A 21,158-nucleotide genomic window follows, 5' to 3' on the forward strand; every position below is an offset into this window, starting at 1 on the left:
CACTCGTACATCACTCGCCGTACTTCAGTTCTACTCACCTGCCATGTAGAGTACTTTCGCGTCGTAGAACGATCCTTTTGTTCGCGCATCACCGGCCCAGTAGACCTGGTACACATTGTCGTCTGCAACTACACCGCTAAAGTCCCTTACATCGTCGGAACTCACAACAGGCTGGGTCTTGTCGAGTAGGAATTCTACTAAAACATAAGACATTGTAGAGCCCGGGCAGGATCGACAGGTTGGAGCGAGCGGGCAAACAAAACGAGTCGAGAGCGATCGTTCATGAAAGCTCGGCGAAGCCTCTATGGGCGAAGCGAAGTGCGAAGTGTCGTGTTCGGCGCTTCGGCGGGCTTCTGATCAAGGTTGTCGGTCGGTTGCGTGTCATATATCTAACGTCAGCGGTTTTATGGGCTCACGTCCCAAAATCGTTTTCTCGTGCATAGATTACTTTTTGTATTCATAGATTTGACGAAATAGTGGTATCCGAACGAACTTTACGTCCTTTGACCGTACGTCTGTCTGGACGTCAAAGCTTTCTGACGTACAGTCAGAGACAATCGATGTACACTCAGAATCACCACCAGGACATCCTGATGGCATTTCGCGGCGGCCGACTGCCACCAGGAAACCATCAGAAAGCCGACAAGCGGGGTCTGACCGGAGTTTGACTGTAGGTCAGATTAACTTGTTGGCCAATCAGACATGCTTGACGTACAGTCAGGCACAGTCAGCGGTCCACTAGAAAACATTGACTGCCAAACAGGGTTACATTGATGGATTTTTCCTTCGGGCGGCCGCTCCACCTTTCCCATTTCGGTGGACGCTTCTCGTGGCGATCTGCCAGGTTTTGTCAGTATATAGGAGGCTATGCCACAGCATTTGAGTCGGTGAAAAAAAAAAAAAATTACAGCATTACGCTTAAGCTTTGCCTTCAAGAGTGAAACGCGATAGCTAAATATAAACTCCCGCTCGTTCCCAAGTGTGTCTGCGTGGCCTGGAACATTATCGACGGCTTTCATAAACTCGCCCCAGAGCGACAAGAACGTGGAACTGATTAACTTTTGTCCTTAATGCCGAAGCTTGGTGACAGAATAAAGGAATTTACTGGAGGAACCCATCATCCTGGAAGACGTCGAAAAGGCAATAGGTGACCTGCCCGGGGGTAAAACGCCAGGCCCAGACGGGCATTGCTTAAGTTTTTACAAGAAATAAAAAAAAAGTACTTTCTCCCAGTCTGCTCGCTGTCATAAAAAAAATCTTATAAAAGAAAATCATTAGCACCATTTTCTAGAACAAACACTGTGCTAATTCCAAAATCAGAGGACACCGCCAAGTTACGCCGAGTAGAAGGTTATCGACCAATAAGTCTATGTAATGTCGATTATAAAATATTAGTAAAAATAGTGAACAGAAGGCTACAGCTCATATTTTGCCAATTGGTGGGGTACCATCAAACGTGGGGCATTAAGGGCAGGACGACCCAAAGAAACGCTCACGTAGCCAGAAGCATTTTAGAATGTTGAAAGAGAACAGATGAGAACAGATTGCCATGCTACAGATTGACTTAGAAAAAAACATTCGGTCCCGTACTTTAGAAATGTCTTTGGGCCATTTTGCGGCATATCAACATTGGAGATGTTCTCTTTGAAAGCGTACCAATGGCATATGATGGCTGTTCGACGCGACTAATTGTAAATCGTAGCGTAACTTGCAGAATCCCCGTACTGTCCTCAGTATACGTCAGGGTTGCCCGCTCTCGCCATTATTATTTGCACTTTATCTTGAGCCTTTCTTTTTTAGTGTCGCTAACAGTAGGAACATGCATGGTTTTACGTTTAATTCCTTCGAAGTGAAGGTATTGGCGTATGCTGATGATGAAGCAGTTTTTCGCAGAGACAAAAAAAAAAGTGTAAACAACGTTATTGCTTTTGTTAAACATTTTGTGCTGTTATGGCTGCCGCTGTAAATCTAGACACATTTTCAGGGCTTTGGCACGGTGCATTGGCTACAAAGCCCACCGAGTTTGAAGGGATCAGGTGGAGCACAACGCCTCCAAGATACCGCGGTGCACCACCGCAACGCATAGCCATAGCTGAATTGAAAGCGAGGATATCACGGTGGCCAAACCGCGACCTGCCAATTTGCTGGAGCAACGGCCTGCAACATCTTTCTTGTTGGCAGGCTTATGTATGTCCTTCAAGTGTTACATTGTGCTCGAAGTGGTATGAAGAAAAATTATAGGATATGGGCCAAAATCATCTGGAAATCAAACTGAGAGCGAATGAGAAGAAACCGTTTCTTCCGTCCTATTTTATTATGAGGATTAGGCCCATCGCATTTATTTGTGGGTCAGCTCGTATGGCGATTCATTTTTCTACAGAACTAAACTGACGAAACCACGAAACGGCTACCACGCTACACCACTGCGACGGCGGGACGGCGGCACTGACGGGGGATGTCAAAATAATCAAGCCCTTTACAATAAAGTCATTTCTCTCTCTACTTTGAAGTTTTACGAAAGTCACGTTACAGACGTCAAAATAATTTGTGACATTTTGGCGGTGGACGTCGAGATAGTCACTGCCTTTACTTTCTTTGCGTACACGCGTGCTCCTTTTATCGCGTGTTTAGTATACAGTTAAACGAATAGGGACTGTTCGTTTAAGTGCTGTGTGAAGCCAAGCAATATTCAAATCCACTTACAGTTGTCAGATTCAAATACGACGTCAGTGAGTGTTCTACGTCACGACTGATACATTTACTGGCGCACACAGTAAGCAAGCAGCATTCCGCACGTACGCACAAACACAGTGACTCGTATGCATGCTCACACTAACAAAGGAGTACACACCATAAACAGCGTTCAACTCTCACAAACAGACAAAAAACAGAAAAGGGTTCTGCCTTCACCCCCCGAGCGCACAACAGCGTTCCAGGCACTCAACCAGACAAACAAAACGTGTTCGACAGACAAGCACGCGAACATGCATGCACGAAACACACATAGAAACAAACACATGAACATGCACATACAAAACACGCACACACACGAGCCAGCACATGGGAACGGGTACGCTCGCACAGTCACAGAGACACACAGCAGACGCACATAAAAAGTACATACACAGCTCTGTATGTATAATTACAGTGAAAATATATATAGGAAGCGGCGGAAAAGACTATCAGATTCACGGAATAACCCAGTCACGCGCCACAATCTCGACCCCCGATTGGCTGTAGAGCGACAAGCCGTTGTCTGCGAGCCAACGCGTCGTGCTGTATACACAGCCGTGGTGAAAAAGCACGCCATTAATTAATTAATGGCGAGCTAATCAACCATCGCGACGACAGGTTCTGCAGTAGGCGCCGAACAAATGATCCTTGCAGGCAGGGGCAGCAGAAGAGGTTAAACGGGCTCTGGATCGGGCTTCGGCTAATTGTTCCTAATTAATCGATCTTCGGTATAGCATTATGGCTCTTCTTTTCGCCGCTGATCGTGGTTTGACTTTTTTTTCCCGTTGTTTTAACGCGTTTTGACCCATGATTAATGAAGAACAATTACCGAATTCGTCGTGATTAATAATAGCTATTCTACCTTACCTTTTTTCGGTTTTATTTAGTTGAAGCTTAGATGGGGAAGACGGACGCTTTTTAATAATGCAAGCGTTCATCGAGCAGAAGAGCGGTTGCTGATTTTTTATTCAGTAGCTCTCGCTTTCTTGGAATTTTGATGGTTCTTTCTTTTTTTTTTTTTTTTCTGATTTCGTGTGAAACTGATCGATTTCTGCTTCCGATCCCTTACACATCATTCATGACACTTTAAAATCGCGTTCTTTTTTGTTGTAACAGCCATAATTAGGGGAATAAACGAAACACAAAGATGGGTTCTGCACATTTGTGCAATGCGTTACAATTAAATATGTTGTCTGTCTACGATTCAAGTCTTAAGCAAGAATAAAGCACATTTTTCAGCGTATTGGGTCTCCCGTTCTTTTGTACATTATTTAAATAAATAGTGGTTCTGAAATATATTCAGTATTCTTACGTTTTCCAACGTTCACTCAGTTGGGAAACTCACCCTTGAAACCTGGACCGCTGTCGTCCACCGAGACCAAACTAAATACGATAACAGCGCCACCCTTTAGCCACGAGTCAAAACATGAAAGATGCTTTATATAGATACTGCGAGATGGCCGTGCGAGAGGGTGCCACCGGCCCTCACGTGACTCGACCTGAACCAATCAAAGCCCCTCTATCCTGGCTTTAGAACCAATACGTGCAGCTGTGCAGTTCGCGAAGTGGCCGCTGCGGAAGAAATGGCAGCGTTGCAATCGCCATTAGTTCGGTTCTCGAGTACGGATCGAAGCCACTTTTTCAAAGCAGGCTCCTATGGCAGTTTCCCAACTGAGTATTGTAGTAACGTTGGTTTTCTTACCTTAAGAAAACGAGGCTGTGTGAACGAACCACTCTTTATTAATCCGCAATTTTTAAGTACCCAGATTCCGTATCTGATTTTGATGAAATAAACACACAGAAAAGTGAGTCTTTGTCTTGAAATTTTTTCAGCGCTCTTGGTCCTTAACAACGTTACAGGAGCAAGCTCAGTTTCGCAGCTTCCTATTCTCGCCTGCAGAGGCGAGTGGCCCAGGTGGCGGTCACGAGAACTAGCAGCGCTGCAGTCGGATCTTACTTCCCTGTCTCGCGCGTCGCCTGCTACCACCGCGTTGAGAGCTTCCTTTTCTTTTTGTTTTCCTCCTTTTTTTTAATTTACTTCCTTATGTATAACAGCAAAAAGTATGATGAAGGTGAAATGTAATACACCACAATGTTGAGAGTCGGCGCAGTGTGAGTGTTCTTTCTTTGAGTGTTTGAAATCTATTTTGTGTGCGTCTGTTTCCTTGCGCTGTGAAGTGTTTGCATGAATCAACAACTCGGCCAAGCTCAGGTATTGCTATTCAAACTTGGTTGGCTAGACAATCCAGAAGACTCGACTGCAGCGCTGTTAGTTCCCGTGACTGCCACTGAGCCCACTTCGCAGGCGGTGTTGTGAAACTGAGGTTGCTCCAGTAACCTTGGTCCTCAAAGTGTTACTTGAACTTCTTTTTTTTTTTTTCCTTCTTTGTATTTTAGTTGGTTCACGTCTTTGTGAGATTATGTGAGAAGCGCACGATTTCTTCGTAGCTAGCGGTTGCGTGTGTATTTCAGCGATCAACACACGAACTTTTATTTTGACTCGTGCTTTTGACGGTGACTGTTGGATGCATTCATACGAGCCTTGGTGGATTTGGTGGACCTACACACTCGACGTGTATAAATTTATCTTTCCATAAAAACAAAATTAATATTATTGCTACTATTACTTACATCCGCGAGAAACATTGCTTCACTAAGTTTCTGTTAATCGTGTTAATTTATTTTTAAATTTTGAGACAATAAAATTTCTCCGTGCATTAATAAATCTCTACCGGGAGAAATCCCCATCTCTTCAAATATTTTCCCATGGTGTAACATCGAGGTGACTTTAAGGTTAATGTGGAATGAGTAGATATTGAATAAGTGGAACGTATGCCAGTACAGATATAAAATAGGGGTCTGCAGTATGTAGCTGAGTTACCTGCCGTACTGTGGAGTTCATACGAATGACACAACTCAAGCTCTATTTTGCCGACATATTTTTGACAGCTCCCTGTTTTAGCTACTCAGAAATTTTTTTCTGTATGTTTGTGGTTTGCGAGAAGATAGTTGTAAATATTTTTGACGGCTTTGTGTTTGGGCGATCATCATCATCATCATCATTATATCACCACCATCAAAACAAAATGTGTCGTACATGCGTTTTTTTACCAAATGAATTTGGTTATTGTTACTCTGTAGGTAAATTGTCTGTTCTTTTTTTATTTTTTTAGGCACGACTCTTACGTGACGCCGCTGTGTTGGTGCGGTGCCTGCACGGAAGTTTCGCACGAACCTCGTCTCTGCGCATGCGCGCTGCCCACACCCGAGTATGGAAAAACGTTGTAAACAGCTATGCGAACGCGGACCAACGAAGCATGGCATTGTGACTAACTTTATAGCTCATTCCAACATGCGTAGGATTTCTTCCAACACGGCAAAATCCTGGTACTTTTTTTTCACGCAGAGAATTCTATTACGTATGTTCTTTAACGGGTTTTCCATACTCGTATTAAAATATTAAAAAAAAAGAACGCGCACAGACACACAAGAGCAGCACGAATAACCGGTGTTTCTTCTAGTAATCTAATGTAATCTACAACCATAGCACACGTGACTAAAGCAATAAACTGCTGCGAGCGAACTCTATATGAGAACCGTGCGGCACTTTTGTCTGTATTTTTACAACCTGAAGTCGGCCGTTACCGGTACAACGTTACAGCGGAAGCTAATAATAATAAAAAAAGAGTATCGTCTGCGAGTTCGTTTTATGTGCCTTCGTTGACAGATAAAAGAAAAAGAAAGGAGGCAAAATTGAGGTGTGCTAGCAGACGACAGACAAACGTTGCAGACGACACGTACTCATTGGGCTTGCGTTTTCCGCCCGCCGTTTCGTACTTTTTGCTGTGTTACTCGTCCTTTTAATGCGCGCCGCTTGCTCGTTAAGGCAGTTGGAGTCATTAAAGTAACAGAAGAGACTGCGTCGACAATAACGCTAATAAAATTGAACAAGCCAGCGACGCTTCCACGAAGTGTTTCTTCAAATGTAAGCTCTTTTTTTATTATTATTTCGGGGAGTGATGGGAGTTGCCGCAACAGCCGGTTTCCCTCGGGAACGGGGGGTGTAGGGCTGTCGGCTGGCTGGTTCTTGGTACAACCTATTCTGGTCGTTGGACTATGTTTTTGTTCTCTCGTTAATTGAAGTTTTTTTTTTATATTTTCTTGTTTTTATTACTTGAGATGAACATTTGGCGTGGATGTTAATTAGCTTGATGTTCAGATGGGGGTTCTCGGGCAGTCGTTGCTAATTGCGCACTAATAAGTTAACGCTGAATTTAAGTTGAAAATAATGCTTACGGCCGATTGATTATCTTATTTTTAAGTCTTAGCGTGGCACGACCCTCCACGATATAAATAAATACTTCCGTAAATGTGACCCTAATTTCTTATTTAATTGATTTGGTCTGTGCTTTTAGAGTGCAGCTCTTAGCGCCCGTTTCCGGCTTGAGCGGCGTCGGCGTAACCGTGAGATCACGGGACCCCCGTGACGTCACGGGGGTCACGTGACGTCACAGGGGTCATGTGACCTTACGGTGGCCACATGGCCCCTGTGGCGAAGTAGCAGGCAGGATGACGAGGTGAGGAGGAGGGAGGAGGGGTATAACCCTCCCCTCAGTACCCTTCCATCCTCCTCCTCAAGAGCTGCGCTCTAATTCGGCGTTACAGGGAGTTGTAAACGGCTTTCATTTTTTATTCTCTAAGGCATAGCTCAGCCGGGAAAGGGGGGGGGGGGGGGGGGTGAGAGGTCTAACAATTGCAGTATTATTTTGCTCGCATACGTTTCGTTTTATATCACTGATATTGTTCATTACGGAAGATTGCCCCTATAGACTTTTTCTGTTTACTCACGTTCCCAGCCACCTAATAGGCGTATCCGGTATGGGCGACGTAGAAAAAATAAAACGTTTCAAACTGCAAGTAGTAAAAAGAAGAGGGGAGGCAAAACGAGAATGTCCGACGGTTGCACTTATATCCTAAATGCCCTCCATTGGCGTGGTAACGCCAAAACAATTTTTTCGCCCATACTGGAAGGGACAATAATTGAAGATGGCGGCGCCCTTGTGAAAAAGGCCTATACACGAACTCAACTCTGTAACGTCACGGCGCGGTGGTGGCGCGTCGGTCCTGCTTCCGGTCTGAGGCTGCGGGCAGAAGTCCCCATGCCAGACGTGTATTCCTGCATTGTTTTGAAAGGAACCAGACGAAAACCTGCCTTCTCGTCAAAACGCCGCGACTGGGGCCGTACCAAAAGTGTCGAGAAAGGTTTGAAGGTCAGTTTTCACGTGCTCGGTTCGTCCGGGAATCTGGATATGTGCCGTGAAAAGGGAAAAACAGACGCCGTCGGACAACGGATGCTTGAGCGGGAAGCACTTTGGGTTAAATTTACGGATACTTGTGGTCATCCGATTTATTTGTTTTGTTCCAACATGAACGCCAGAAAACCGTCAAGTTGTGCGGACCACCTACAGACTACGTTCAGTGCGTCTTCAATTTCAAACGGCCGCCTGATCGTTCGAACTGTCGTCTGCTCTTTCAAACGTTTCTGCTTGTCGTCTGCTTTCTTAGACGACGCCGGCCCGTAGACCAAATGTTGGCCCGGTACTTGCGATAAGAAGTAAGTGCAAGCCTCAAGAGACTTAAATTTGAAGGTTGGTAAGCAGGCTCGATGTAAACAGTAGATACAAGGAGATATTGATCCTTGTTTCCAGTGACCATCACCGACTTGTTATCCCTAATTCACTTGATCCGATTCTGCTTGCGATTTTCAGTACCGACGTCGACTATCTCAGCTACGGTTCACGCTTTTGCAGCCCGAGCGGCGTCGCGACTGAAAATTGCGAGCGAAATCGCATCATGCGAATCAGGCTTTAGCGTAGATACTGCGGCGTCCACGCGGAATGAATCGCCGCATGTCACATTATTCACGCGAAGTTTTGTGGTGTAACGAGCCTCGTTAATTTCGCTAACGCCGCCCAAGTAGTCACACATCGCCAGGAAAACGTAGAATCAACAATTCGAACGCGAAAAAGAGCAGGGGGTCTCACACCGACGCCGACAACATCGCATTCCAATGGTTTGTTTTATGGGCGACGGCGAGCTTCTTGCCCACACCCCCATCGCGCATGCGCGGCGCCGGTGGCGTCCGCTTGGGGCGCTCCGATTTGTTTGTAAACATGAGTTCGTGTATAAATAAACCACGCGGAAACACTTCTTATTTCGAAGGTTCTTTGCATCTGTACCTTTTTTTTAAATTTTTCCTGCTGGTCTTTTAAGGCGAACAGTCCCATAATTGAGCATTTCATCAACAATCAACTGACTTTCTGTGCTCTGTAGACGGTGAGATTGTAAAGGCTGGAGAGGCAACGTTCAATTAAAAGTCTACTCCACCATTTTTTTTTTTAATTCATGTTTTATTTAGGCACCTAAAAATGTTTCGGGTGAATTCAGTGTTATAGAAACACTGAACTCCCCCGAAACATTTTTATGTGCCTTGATAAAAACATCAACAACAACTTTACTCTTGTTTGTTTTTATTTAAAATAAAAGGTCATTACATTGGCGACGAGAAATGACCGCGGAAGTAGGCTCGCGAGCTAAAGTGCCGAACTCGGAAAACCACGGAAGCCAACGGGTCGCGGGGACCTGGGAGCAAGGTGAGCGGCGTTGCTTTCGGTGTTTAGGCAACCACGCAGCTGTGCGGTGCAGGTTCAAAAATGCAAAGTGCTTCAAGTGTTCAGGAAAAGGACACATAGAAAGAGCGTGCAAAGCAAATAAGACGCAAGCACAGGATCAGCTTGCTCAGACTACGGGTGACACAGGAACCGAGTACGACAGCCTATTCAGCATCGGCCAAGTAGCAAGCGCTGTACCGAAGTACGTAGTTGAGGTCGAGATTGGCGGAGAGAAGGTGAAAATGGAAGTGGATTCTGGGGCTGCGCGATCTATTATCAGCCAGAGGGAGTTTAAAAAACTAGGGGTGTCAAAGCGGGGAAAACTGGAAGAGCCAGACACGCAGTTGGTCACCTGGACGAAAGAGGGTATCGAGATTTTGGGAAAAGCCGTGGTGCCAGTGAAGTTCAAGGGTCAAAATTCCGAGTTGCCGCTGCTGGTGGTCAAGAACGACGGGAACACTTTGCTTGGCCGCGATTGGTTCGGACCTTTGAAGATAGAAGTAATGGGTCTTCATTCCGTCAGCAGGAGCCGAGAGATTTTTGCTGCCCGATTTCCGCAGGTGTTCAGCGGGTCTCTGCCTGGCGCGTTTTTACCGCCCATTCACATCGAGCTGAAGGACGGCGCCCTGCCAAAGTTCCTGAAATGCCGGAACATTCCTTTTGCGCTGAAAGATGTTCTGACCGAGCTCAATAGGCTTGTGCAGTTAGGAATATTGGAGCCAACTCAATACTCCGAATGGGCAACACCCATTGTTGTGGTGCGAAAAAAGGATGGCTCGCTTAGAATCTGCGGAGACTATAGAAGCACAGTTAACCAGGCAGTAAAGAGCAATGTGTATCCTCTACCCACCAGCAAGGAGCTTTTCGCTAAGCTAGGAAAGGGGCGGTTCTTCTCGAAGCTTGATCTGGCACAGGCGTACCAGCAGCTTGTGGTCGACGATACAACTGCCGAACTGCTCACGATAAACACCGTACAAGGGCTCTACAAAGTTCGCCGCCTACCGTACGGCGTATCTGTGGCACCAGGACTGTTTCAAAGGGCAATGGACACTATCCTTGCTGGGCTACCTAAAATAGCTGTGTACCTGGACGATATCCTGGTGGTTAGCGAAACGGCCAAGGAGCATGAACGCATGCTCACGGATGTATTCGAACGCCTAGATAAGGCTGGACTCAGAGTGCAAGCAAACAAATGCGAGTTGTTTCAGGAAAGCCTCGAGTTCCTGGGTCATCGCATCGATAAGTGTGGCATCTACCCTTCCGAGGTGAAAGTCGAGGCCATACGTAAAGCCCCGGCCCCAACTAACAAGAAGGAACTCCAGTCCTTCTTGGGTATGGTGAATTTTTACAACATTTTTTTGCGGGGCAGATCCGAAATAGCCGAGAAGCTGCACCGTTTACTTGATGACAATGCTACCTGGAAATGGGACGAAGAGCACCAACGGGCGTTTGAAGGCTTAAAAAAATTGTTAACATCGCAGTCCTTGCTTGTTCATTTTAACGAAAGTGCTCCGTTGATACTCTCCTGTGATGCGTCTCCGGTGGGTGTGGGTGCTGTACTCGCTCACTGTGACGAGACTGCAAAGGAGCAACCCATTGCCTATGCGTCAAGGACGTTAACAAAGGCTGAGCGGAATTATGCTCAAATAGACCGAGAAGCATTAGCCGTGGTGTTTGGAGTGCGTCACTTTCATCAGTACCTAGCCGGGCGAAAAATTGTTATTCTTACGGACCACAAACCGCTGCTAGGAATATTTCGGCGAGAGAAACAAATACCGGATGTTCTGTCACCACGCATGCTACGATGGAGCCTAATGCTGTCGGCCTACGAATACCAGCTTGACTACCGCAAAACTCAGGACCATGCGAACGCTGATTGCTTGAGCAGGCTTCCGGTTCCAGCATTTCGGTTGGAAGCAGAAACGCCGGGCGACGTATTGCTTTTCGAAGCCGCTGAGTACCCGCCAGTCACCGCCGCAGAAGTTGCTGGCTGCACGTCGCAAGACAGTCGGCTATCGGAAGTAAGGAAATGGATCATCGACGGCTGGCCAAAAGAAGGGGTACCGAAAGACTACGGTGCGTACGAGATAAGGCAGAACGAACTGTCCGTGCATCGTGACTGTGTGGTTTGGGGAAACCGCGTGGTAATCCCTGAGGTGCTGCAAAAACGTGTCCTCATCTTGATACATGCTAATCACCCGGGAGTGACGGCAATGAAAGCTATCGCGAGGTCCTACGTTTGGTGGCCGAAGATGGATGCGCAGATCGAAGAATTTGTGCGGCACTGCAAGGCGTGCCAGGAAAACCGGCAAAGTGAGCCGAAAGCGCCTACGCATTTCTGGACGAAACCGGAGCGAGCATGGAGCCGAGTGCATATCGATTTTGCGGGTCCTGTCGATGGTGCGGTTTTCCTAGTCGCAGTTGATGCTTTCTCAAACTGGGCGGAGGTGGAAATAATGACGTCAATGCACTCATCTGCAGTGATCGAGCGGCTGCGTAAGATGTTTGCAACATACGGACTGCCAGATTTGATTGTTTCAGATAATGGCACGGCGTTTACCAGCCGGGACATGCAGTCCTTTTTGAAGTTGAACGGCATTGAGTACATGTATACTGCTCCCTACCACCCTGCGAGTAATGGGAGAGCAGAACGCATGGTTCGGGAGCTAAAGTGTGCACTGAGAAAGCAGAGGCAAGGCTCTCTAGCGTGCAAGGTGTCTCGCTTCTTGTTCAAGCAACATTCCACGCCGCACTCGGAATCCGGCAAGACCCCAGCTGAGCTTATGCTGGGCAGGAGCCTGCGCTCGGGCCTGTCAAAACTTCACCCCGATGCGATGGACGTGGAGTGCAAACGGCAGCCTCCAGAACAAAGCTTTCAGTGCGGTGACTCTGTCTACGCAAGGAATTTTCGCCAAGGTCCGAAGTGGTTGGCTGCTCGTGTGCTACGGCGTCGGGGTCACGTCATGTACGAGGTCCAGACATCCGACGGGAGTATCCATCGACGCCACCGGAACCACGTGCGAAGGGCCTGGGAACCAACAACTCCAACCGGCGGGACAACAGCTTCGTTTGCCCTTCCGGGAACGCCCGGTTCGGAGCCTGGCCCTCTGGAGGCCGGGGTTTCCCTTCCGGGCCCGTCAAGTCTGGGGGCGAGGTCACCTGCGGTCGAGACTCCCGTATTGAGGCGTTCTTCCCGCCAGCGTCGCCCGGTGCACCGATACGGCATAGATGACTAGGGGGGAGGGATGTGATATCGTGCCAAGTGACGTCGTGCGGTGACGCGCAGGACCAGCGACAAGCCGGCGGTGTGATATCGTGCCAAGTGACGTCGTGCGGTGACGTGCAGGACGGGCAGGCGAGCGTGCGCCTTTCCTTCTCTTTCCTTCTCTTAAGCGTCGATAAGCATCGGCGCTGAACTATTTAAGCCGCGCTATCGCTTCAAATAAACCTTCTTGTTGTTGGAGCTGCTGTCTCTGCTTGGTCATTACAAAAATGATTGCTTTAAATATCTACGTTCCGGTACTCATTTTGAATAGAATAGAAGAATAGAGTTTATTTATGAGAAATAGTATATACACATTTGCTGGCCTAGGAAAGCGGATCCAGCTTGTGTGTAGGGCCCGGCAGCCAGTCGAAGTGCATGTACATACAAAAGGATAAGCATATCGTCGTTACCCGCAAGTCGCCAGTAAAGGAAAGAAAAAAAAAAGGAAAAGAAAAGCGATTCTGAAATACGTTTTTATTTCCAGACGTCGACCCCCAAATTAGAAGCATGTTACGGAGTTCACTCCATATATGGTGATGTAGATAAATGTCCTACCGAAACACTTAAAAAGCAATTTTTGTTTCCTCTTTTTGGTTGTGTAGTGTTTCCTTAAAATGATATTTAATCCCTGGGGGTTTGCTCCAAAAGTGAAGTGATAGCCGTTTGCAGCGGCGTAGACTTTCCATTTTCCTGGGGGGGGGGGGGGGGGGGGGGGGGGGGGAGGTGCTGCACGTTATCTTTTTGACAGAGCTCGAGATTGAAGCTAACGAAAACAAGCTGGTATTCCATTTCCCATGTATTTTGTCAATAAAGGCAACATGGGCGTTATTTTGTTTACATGCCGCTAACTAGAAGCTCGTTACACGGCACGTAAACATCGTCTCGGTAAGGATCATGGCCCGGGCCCGGGGGGGGGGGGGGGGGGGGAGGGGGGTGCTCTTCCCCCCCCCCTCTTTGGATTTCATTAGGGGGGCACGAGCCCCGATGCCCCCCCCCCCCCCCCCCCCCCCCCCCCTCCCCTCCCAAAGTCTACGCCTATGGCCGTTTGTAAGTGATCCATTCTCTACAGTTGTGGTGTTCGTTGCTCCTATTCGGGGGGAGACACCAAAGCATAATCGGCATAATGCATGCAGCCAAGCAGTTTTACCTCAAAGTAGAGAGAGAGAGAGAGAGAGAGAGAGAGAGAGAGGAGAGCAAGAGAGAGTGCGTGCGTTTGTGTGTGTGTGTTTGTTTGTTTGTTTGTTAGTGAGGTTCACGTGGACTATTAAATTTTTTCACGCACATTGAGTCTTTTTTTTTAGTTATGTTTTCCTTGTTATTTATACTCTTGCTTTTGCTGAGTAGAACGCTTAATTATGTTTACGTAGAAGACTTTGTTTCGATTTTTGAGATTGTCGCCTATCCGCGTTCCGTCGTCCGAAGAAATGGTTCCTTGTAACTTTAACAGATTCTTTAACATTTTTTTTTATCAAAACAAATCGGTATGTGAGATGTCTCGTTCAAAACATAATGCATTTCTTTGAATAGATGTCATTTCTTACTTTAGATTCAGTTCGTATCGAACTGATTGATGGTTTCAAAACGTTCGGAGTTGTATTCTCACAAAATATATCGCCTGGGACCATCATATAATGCATATCTAAACAAGAATTGTCAAAGAGTGTGGGACTGATATGCCTGCATCGATATATACTCCCGGAGATATTATAATTATAAAATCATTGTTTTATTCTCTTTTAAAATATCGTTGCCTCGTTTGGGGAACAACCACGGCGACAAACACCGAGAAAGTGCTGATCATGCATGGTTAAAAAAAAAGTAGAGTGGACCGTGTAATCGCAGATCCACGTTACCTTGCGGACAGGGAAAACCTGTTTATATTTTATAATCTACTCCATGTTCATAGCCTCTACAATTATGGGCTAGCCACACAGTCTAAGCTAGAACAACAATGCAACAATCCCCCCTCAAAATAATTGCCTGCTCTTCAGCGACCCTTGATTGTCTTCAAGTACCAATTTGGGTCGACTAAATACAGGAAAAGAAATATTTAGCTACCGAATGTCAACACCTCTAAATGTATTGTGTTCAGAGGGCACTTGTACAAATATATATGGACTATGAACGAATTGAGCAGAATATCATGTATGGTTTGTCATCTTGATATAATCATTTATTTTGTATACCTTTTTGACTTCACGATCGCTGTACGTTTAATCTGAGCAAATCTTCCATAGAGAATCGGCTTCTTTTTTGTTACGGCTTATTTAGTTTGTTTATTGACTCCTGATACTTACGACTTGCTTGACTGTGGGCGAGCTATATTTTAACGCTTCTGCCGCGGAGTATGAGGGGGTCGATAAGCAGTCAAGCCGTTTAGCGCGGCTTTTTTTTTTTTTTTCTTCTCGATCTCCATTCTCTATTATTACCTGTAACAATTGAAATAAAATTATTATTAATATTATTATGATCAGTCATCAATAAAGAGCGTAAATAGTGAGTGCGTAGAATTTTGTACAACTATGAAATGACTTCCATAGCTGTGCAAAATTTTACGCACTAACTATTTCACGGTCTTTACTGGTGAATAATAATAATAATAATAATAATAATAATAATAATAATAATAATAATAATAATCTGCCGTCGTACTTTCTTGTATGTTAGCGGGAACGCGACAGTGTACCGTCGATTAAAAATAGCGCAACCGCGCATGCCTGCCGTGCCCATCGCCGCAGCTTCGCCGCTACGCCATTGACATCACGAAAGCCAGATTGTCTGTTATTTGTCTTTTTATTTCTGTATGTGTTTGTGTGTTCTGTTCGTCGTGGACGCCATTGTATTTCATCCGCAGCACGGGATTAATGTGGTCGGAGGAGCGGTGCGTTATTTTTGAAAAGAAGGTAAAGCCTCCCCTTGGAAGAAAAAAAAAAAGATGAAAAAATAGTAATCACGACACGACTTTAATATTTTAAAGAAAAAAAAAAGCAATGCCGTTTCCGTCAGCGCTGAAATATACGTGGAAGTGCCCTCGTGCGTGAGTAATTTAATAACAAAGGAATCTAAACAAAGAGAAAAGAGCGATCGAATTGACACACATCAGACGAAAAAAGGAAAAGCAAAAGTTGAGAGAGGAATCGTATTTCGGCGGCAAAGAAGAAACAAAAATAAAAAAAGCGTAAATGGGACATTTTTAATTTGTTTCTTTTGTACGGATTGGTGGCTTTCTTTGTACGCCGAATTCGCGGGAAAGAATGTTCCAAAATTAGCTGCTCGTCTCCCTTTATAAGTCAGAGAAAGTTGTCCCTTTCTTTTTCATATTACGGCATGTGCATTATCTCTTCTTTTTTCTTTTTCCTCTTTTAGCATTGTGAAGAGCGGGGCTTCGGTACGCCTTCGTTAAGCTTTACGCTTTTCTTCTTTTTCTTTTCTTATATTTTTTATGTCGGAAGTAATGTCCGACACGTTGGATCTTGTCGTATATTTAAACAAATACACACTAAAAAAAAACAAAAAACGTTTGCTTTGTTTAGGGTTAAAAAAAAAGTGTAAATCTAGAATTTCGAAAACAACAACTACAAAACAGTACCATGCAGCCACAACAACACGCTCATCATCGATCGAAAGAGTGTGCCAAGCTTCGAGACTTGTTTCTGGGAGGTATGGACGTGGAAATAAAAGAATTGCATTTAGTTTAATGGAAGTGCTGTATTTTCGTAGAAAGTTTGTCTTCGGTTAAAACTAATGCGTAATATTGACGCAATATACTCGTACAAAACGAGAACGGACAAGAGTAGGTTTCATTAGAGTCACTGGTTTCTGTATATGCCGTATTTCATTCCACAATGGTGTAAGACCACGCTTGCAAAAGTACGCTATACTCAACTGTAGAAGTGATGCTTTTAAATCCTCGTTTGTTTCCTCATGGGGTTAAAAATGGAGTTGGCTACATCGTAATATCCTATAAATACTTTAAAGGAATATTCTTTTTATGTTTGTCACACGCACGGGATTAATGCTTCTTTTCCTGTGTTACGAGATATCGATACTGTTTTTTCTTTCAATGATCGTTCGGGTCTATTAATTTTCGCATCTTTCTGTGTTTGTACAGAATGCATCTCTTTGAAAACGATTGCGTGTTTCGACCACTCTCCCGCTCGTGCGCCGAACTTTTTGCCTAAAAATTCCTTAGAACAAACGTTGAATAGTCACCCCCTAAAACTGAATACAAAAACAAACGTAAAATTTTAGACAACTTAGATGCATTTTTTTTAGGAACCCGAGAGCAAGAGCTATACATATGTAACGTTTTCTGGTTGCCCATTTTATGCTGCTTCGTCAAGTTTCAACACTTTTTAAGTGCTGAAACTCAGATCCAGCTGCCCTTTTTCACCTCGACAGATATAGATCGGAGAGACGCTAACCTACTTTTCTCTGATGTAGTCGCATCACTATTCATAGCTTCTCTTTTTTTTTTTTCGTTTTTTTTTAACATTTGGCTTTTTTTATTTTAATATTGCAGGCTTTGCTCTCTTCTGCGCGAGGTGGAAGTCGACGACTGATGAGTACAGCTTCCGCCAACGACACTTGCACTTTCTTGGACAGAAATACGAGTATATATAGTACAGTATGAACCGTCGCGATGCGTCAAGTGCCACTGCAGTCCCAGGAGGACCCACTGCAGCTCCAGCGTCCTACAGATGGCAGGGCGGTAACTCCAAGATGGCGGAAGAGACGCGGATAAATTCTCCGGGAGTTTCCATGCGCCTGCTCGCTGGCGCTGGTCAGTGCGTTAAAATTAATTTATTTGGGTGTAAATACGAAATGGTGAGGGCAGAAGATTTTGTCGCGGTTGAAGGAGATCTTGACGTGCTTTGAAAAAATGAGCAGGTTGATTCTAAAAAGTTGCGATGGCGGAACATAACGATTCCTATTTTAACTCATCCGCCTTTTCCGTTATATGAGGCACGTACGCGTTGACCAGAGCAGGCAGTAACAGCCAGCACCAAGGCCGACATTCCCTGCCGACAGTCCCTCTGGTTCTTCGTTCACGAGAGGGCGAGTGAGATGTGGACGGAACCTTCTTTACGGAGGAACCTTTAAAAAAAAAGTGAAAGCCGTTTACAACTCCCTGTAACGCCGAATTGGAGCGCAGCTCTTGAGGAGGAGGAGGGAAGGGTACTGAGGGGAGGGTAGACCCCTCCTCATTCTCCTCGTCCTTCTCCTCCTCCTCCCCTCATTCTTTAATATGCTCCGGGGGGTCACCTGACCTCGGGGGGAGGGGTTCACGTGACCTATACTCCGTTTCAAACATCGTGTGCAACGCTGGGAAAGCTACTGAAGTAGTGCGCATGAAAAAACACACAAAATTGTGTTACTCCGCGAGGTTTCGTGGACGAGCGGTACAAGGCGCTGCTCTTGCGATGCCGACATCTCGGTGGCGGTGGTTCGAATCCCCTTAGGGCGCAAAGATTTTTTTTTTTTTTTGTTTTTTTTTTCGACCGATTTTTTGTGCAAGATTGTGCGTATTGCGGAAGTGCATATTTCAATTCCTCTTTTCTTGTTGATTCTATTTATAAGAAGGTAGACTAGGGGCTGGTGTTCCGCTCGAACTTGCGCCGGCCTCGTCAAAACGGAAGAACGGTCGAGATCCAGGGCGTCTCTATTTAAAGCCGTTTATTTACATGGTAGCGTGAAAATCAGAGAGTACCTTGAAAGTGTGGTGGACGGTCCTTTATATAACGAATATTGTGATTAGGGGACCGCACTGCCATTGTTCAGACGGCTTGGCATTCCCTCACGTGATGTGACTTCATGGAAGTTTCCTTCAGAGTCAGAATACTCGCCGGTGTATGGAAGAAGTCATCCAGACGGCAGTATCTCGGTGCTCTGGTGCCGGCGCCCCCATGAACCGGGAGCGATTCACAATAGACGCGTACACAACACACGGCACTCGAGATCAGAATCGAATGTTGTTTCCTTTTCGAGGAAAGCAGGGGCCTCGGAATACAGGCACGGGCATGTGCGTCGTTTACTTAGCCGACCAAGGTTAAGGTGCCTCAGGCAGACGGAGCCGACCATGGTTACGGTCCCGCAGGCAGAAGAACCCAGACGCTTCGGAATGCAATCACGGGCACCGCCTGCTGTAAGGTCCCCCAAGCAGACGGAGCCGTAGGCACGATTCATCACCGACACAGTTCCTTCTTGACGCTTGTTTCACTTTGAAGCCATAAGGCCGATTTCAACACCAGAAACAACAGGTGGCAGTTCACAATACTGTCCGCGTGCTCGGAACTTTCACGTTGCGAGGTCTTCGCTTCGGGGACGCCACCTTGCCAGACACTCCGGTGTCGTTACTGACCGTCTCCAGGACCTCACGGACCGACGTCTCCGGGAAACACGTTCTTGAACTCGCGTACACGTTGGCGATCACCTGCTTGCACTTTTTCGAGATCTTCACACAACGAATCTTCGAAAATATCCGAGCAGGAAAAGAAAGCTTCCCGCGTAAGACGCCATCTTCACGAAACCGGCGAGGCAGGGGCAGCCGCACAACCCGAAAACCCGAAGCGAGTGCGAGTGCCGCACGAACGAAAACGGAAAATAATTTGGAGTGGTTTACATTATCTTTTCCTTTTTATTGAAAAAGAATCGGTGTTCCCTCGAAATCATAACGCCACTATTAGTTACTAGCTACAAAGATGTACACTCTTCGACTTTTTTTTTTTTTCAGGGGCCGCACTATTTTGTGGAGCGAACGTAGTCGCGGTCGGCTGTGCAAACCGGCGCGCTAGCTTTGACTACGTTGCACGCTATGTTTGAAACGGAGTATAGGGGGTCACGTGACCTTGGGGTGACCTTGTGAGGGGTCACGTGACCTCGGGGGTCACGTGACCTTGGGGTGATCTTAGGGGATCACGTGACCTTGGGGTGACCTTGGTTACGGCGACGGCGATGACGACGCCGACGGCGACGCCGACGCCGCTCAAGCCGGAAACGGGCGCCTAAGAGCTGCACTCTAAAAATGGAAGCCGTTTACAACTCCTTGTAACACCGAATTAGAGCGCAGCTCTTGAGGAGGAGGAGTCAAGGCCACAAAGGTCACATGACCCCCCTTCCTGAGGTCACGTGACCTTGATGGGGTCACGTGACCCCCCTTCCAAAATCACGTGGGGGTCACGTGACCTGGGGGTGTCACGTGATGTCAAGGGTCACGTGACCTCCAGAGAAATTTTCCGCTAGATTTAACGGGGAAATTTTTCCGCTAAATTTAGCGGGGGAAGTTTATCAGCTAGATTCAGCGGGGAAATTTTTCCGCTAGATTTAGCGGGGAAATTTTTCCACTAGATTTAGCGGGAAAATATTCCCGCTATATTTAGCGGGGAAATTTTTCCGCTAGATTTAGCGGGGAAATATTTCCGCTAGATTTAGCGGGGAAACTTTTCTGCTAGATTTAGCGGGGAAACTTTTCCCCTAGATGTAGCGGGGAACTTTTTTCTGCTAGGTTTAGCGGGGAAATATTTCCGCTAGATTTAGCGGGGAAATTTTCCCGCTAGATTCAGCGGGGAAATTTTTCCGCTAGATATAGCGAAGAAATTTTTCCACTAGATTTAGCGGGAAAATATTCCCGCTAGATTTAGGGGGAAATATTTCCGCTAGATTTAGCGGGGAAACTTTTCTGCTAGATTTAGCAGGGAAATTTTTCTGCTAGATTTAACGGGGAAATTTTTTCGCTAGATTTAGCGAGGAAATATTTCCGTTAGATTTAGCGGGGAAATTTTTCGCTAGATTTAGCGGGGAAATTTTTCGCTAGATTTAGCGGGATTTTTTCCACTAGATTTAGCGGGGAAATTTTTTCGCTAGATTTAGCGGGGAAATTTTTCCGCTAGATTTAGCGGGGAAATTTTTTCCGCTAGATTTAGCCGGGAAATTTTTCCGCTAGATTTAGCGGGGAAATTTTTCCGCTAGATTTAGCGGGGAAATTTTTCCGCTAGATTTAGCGGCGAAATTTTTCTGCTAGATTTAGCTTGGAAAATTTTCCGCTAGATTTAGCGGGAAAATATTTCCGCTAGATTTAGCGGGGAAATTTTTACGCTAGATTTAGCGGGGAATTTTTTTCCGGCTAGATTTAGCGGGGAAATTTACCCATAATGCACCGCGCGGTTACGCCGACGGCGACGCCGACGCCTCTCAAGCCGGAAACGGGCGCCTAAGAGCTGCGCTCTAAAAATATGGATGGAGACCGTAGGCCGCGATTGGTCGAGGGGTCACACTTTAGTTTCCAACAGGTATGGGCAGTATTCCAAATACAAGTATTTGAAATACGTATTTCAAATACTTGGTGTATTTTGCATTTGTATTTAATTACAAATTAGGTTATGTATTTGACGTGAGTATTTTAATACTAAAACGTGGGTATTTCAAATACAATTGTAATTAAATACAATTTCGTGGGCGGAAATACATCCTTCAAATTTATTGTCACTGTC

The 21,158-nt window shown here is 45.9% G+C and overlaps 1 protein-coding gene across 1 annotated transcript; it reads left to right on the forward strand.

The window, feature by feature from the left end:
* The first annotated feature begins 11,168 nt into the window (after nt 1-11,168).
* On the forward strand, nt 11,169-12,758 carry LOC121048527 (uncharacterized protein K02A2.6-like). The gene has a single exon (XM_040504973.2). It carries the CDS (start codon nt 11,201-11,203, stop codon nt 12,638-12,640), a length of 1,440 nt encoding a protein of 479 aa, XP_040360907.1. The 5' UTR covers nt 11,169-11,200; the 3' UTR covers nt 12,641-12,758.
* The last annotated feature ends 8,400 nt before the right edge of the window (nt 12,759-21,158 follow it).

This window comes from Ixodes scapularis, unplaced genomic scaffold, assembly GCF_016920785.2.
Source record: "Ixodes scapularis isolate PalLabHiFi unplaced genomic scaffold, ASM1692078v2 PGA_scaffold6__148_contigs__length_123643588, whole genome shotgun sequence".
In the NCBI taxonomy this organism is placed as follows: domain Eukaryota; kingdom Metazoa; phylum Arthropoda; class Arachnida; order Ixodida; family Ixodidae; genus Ixodes; species Ixodes scapularis.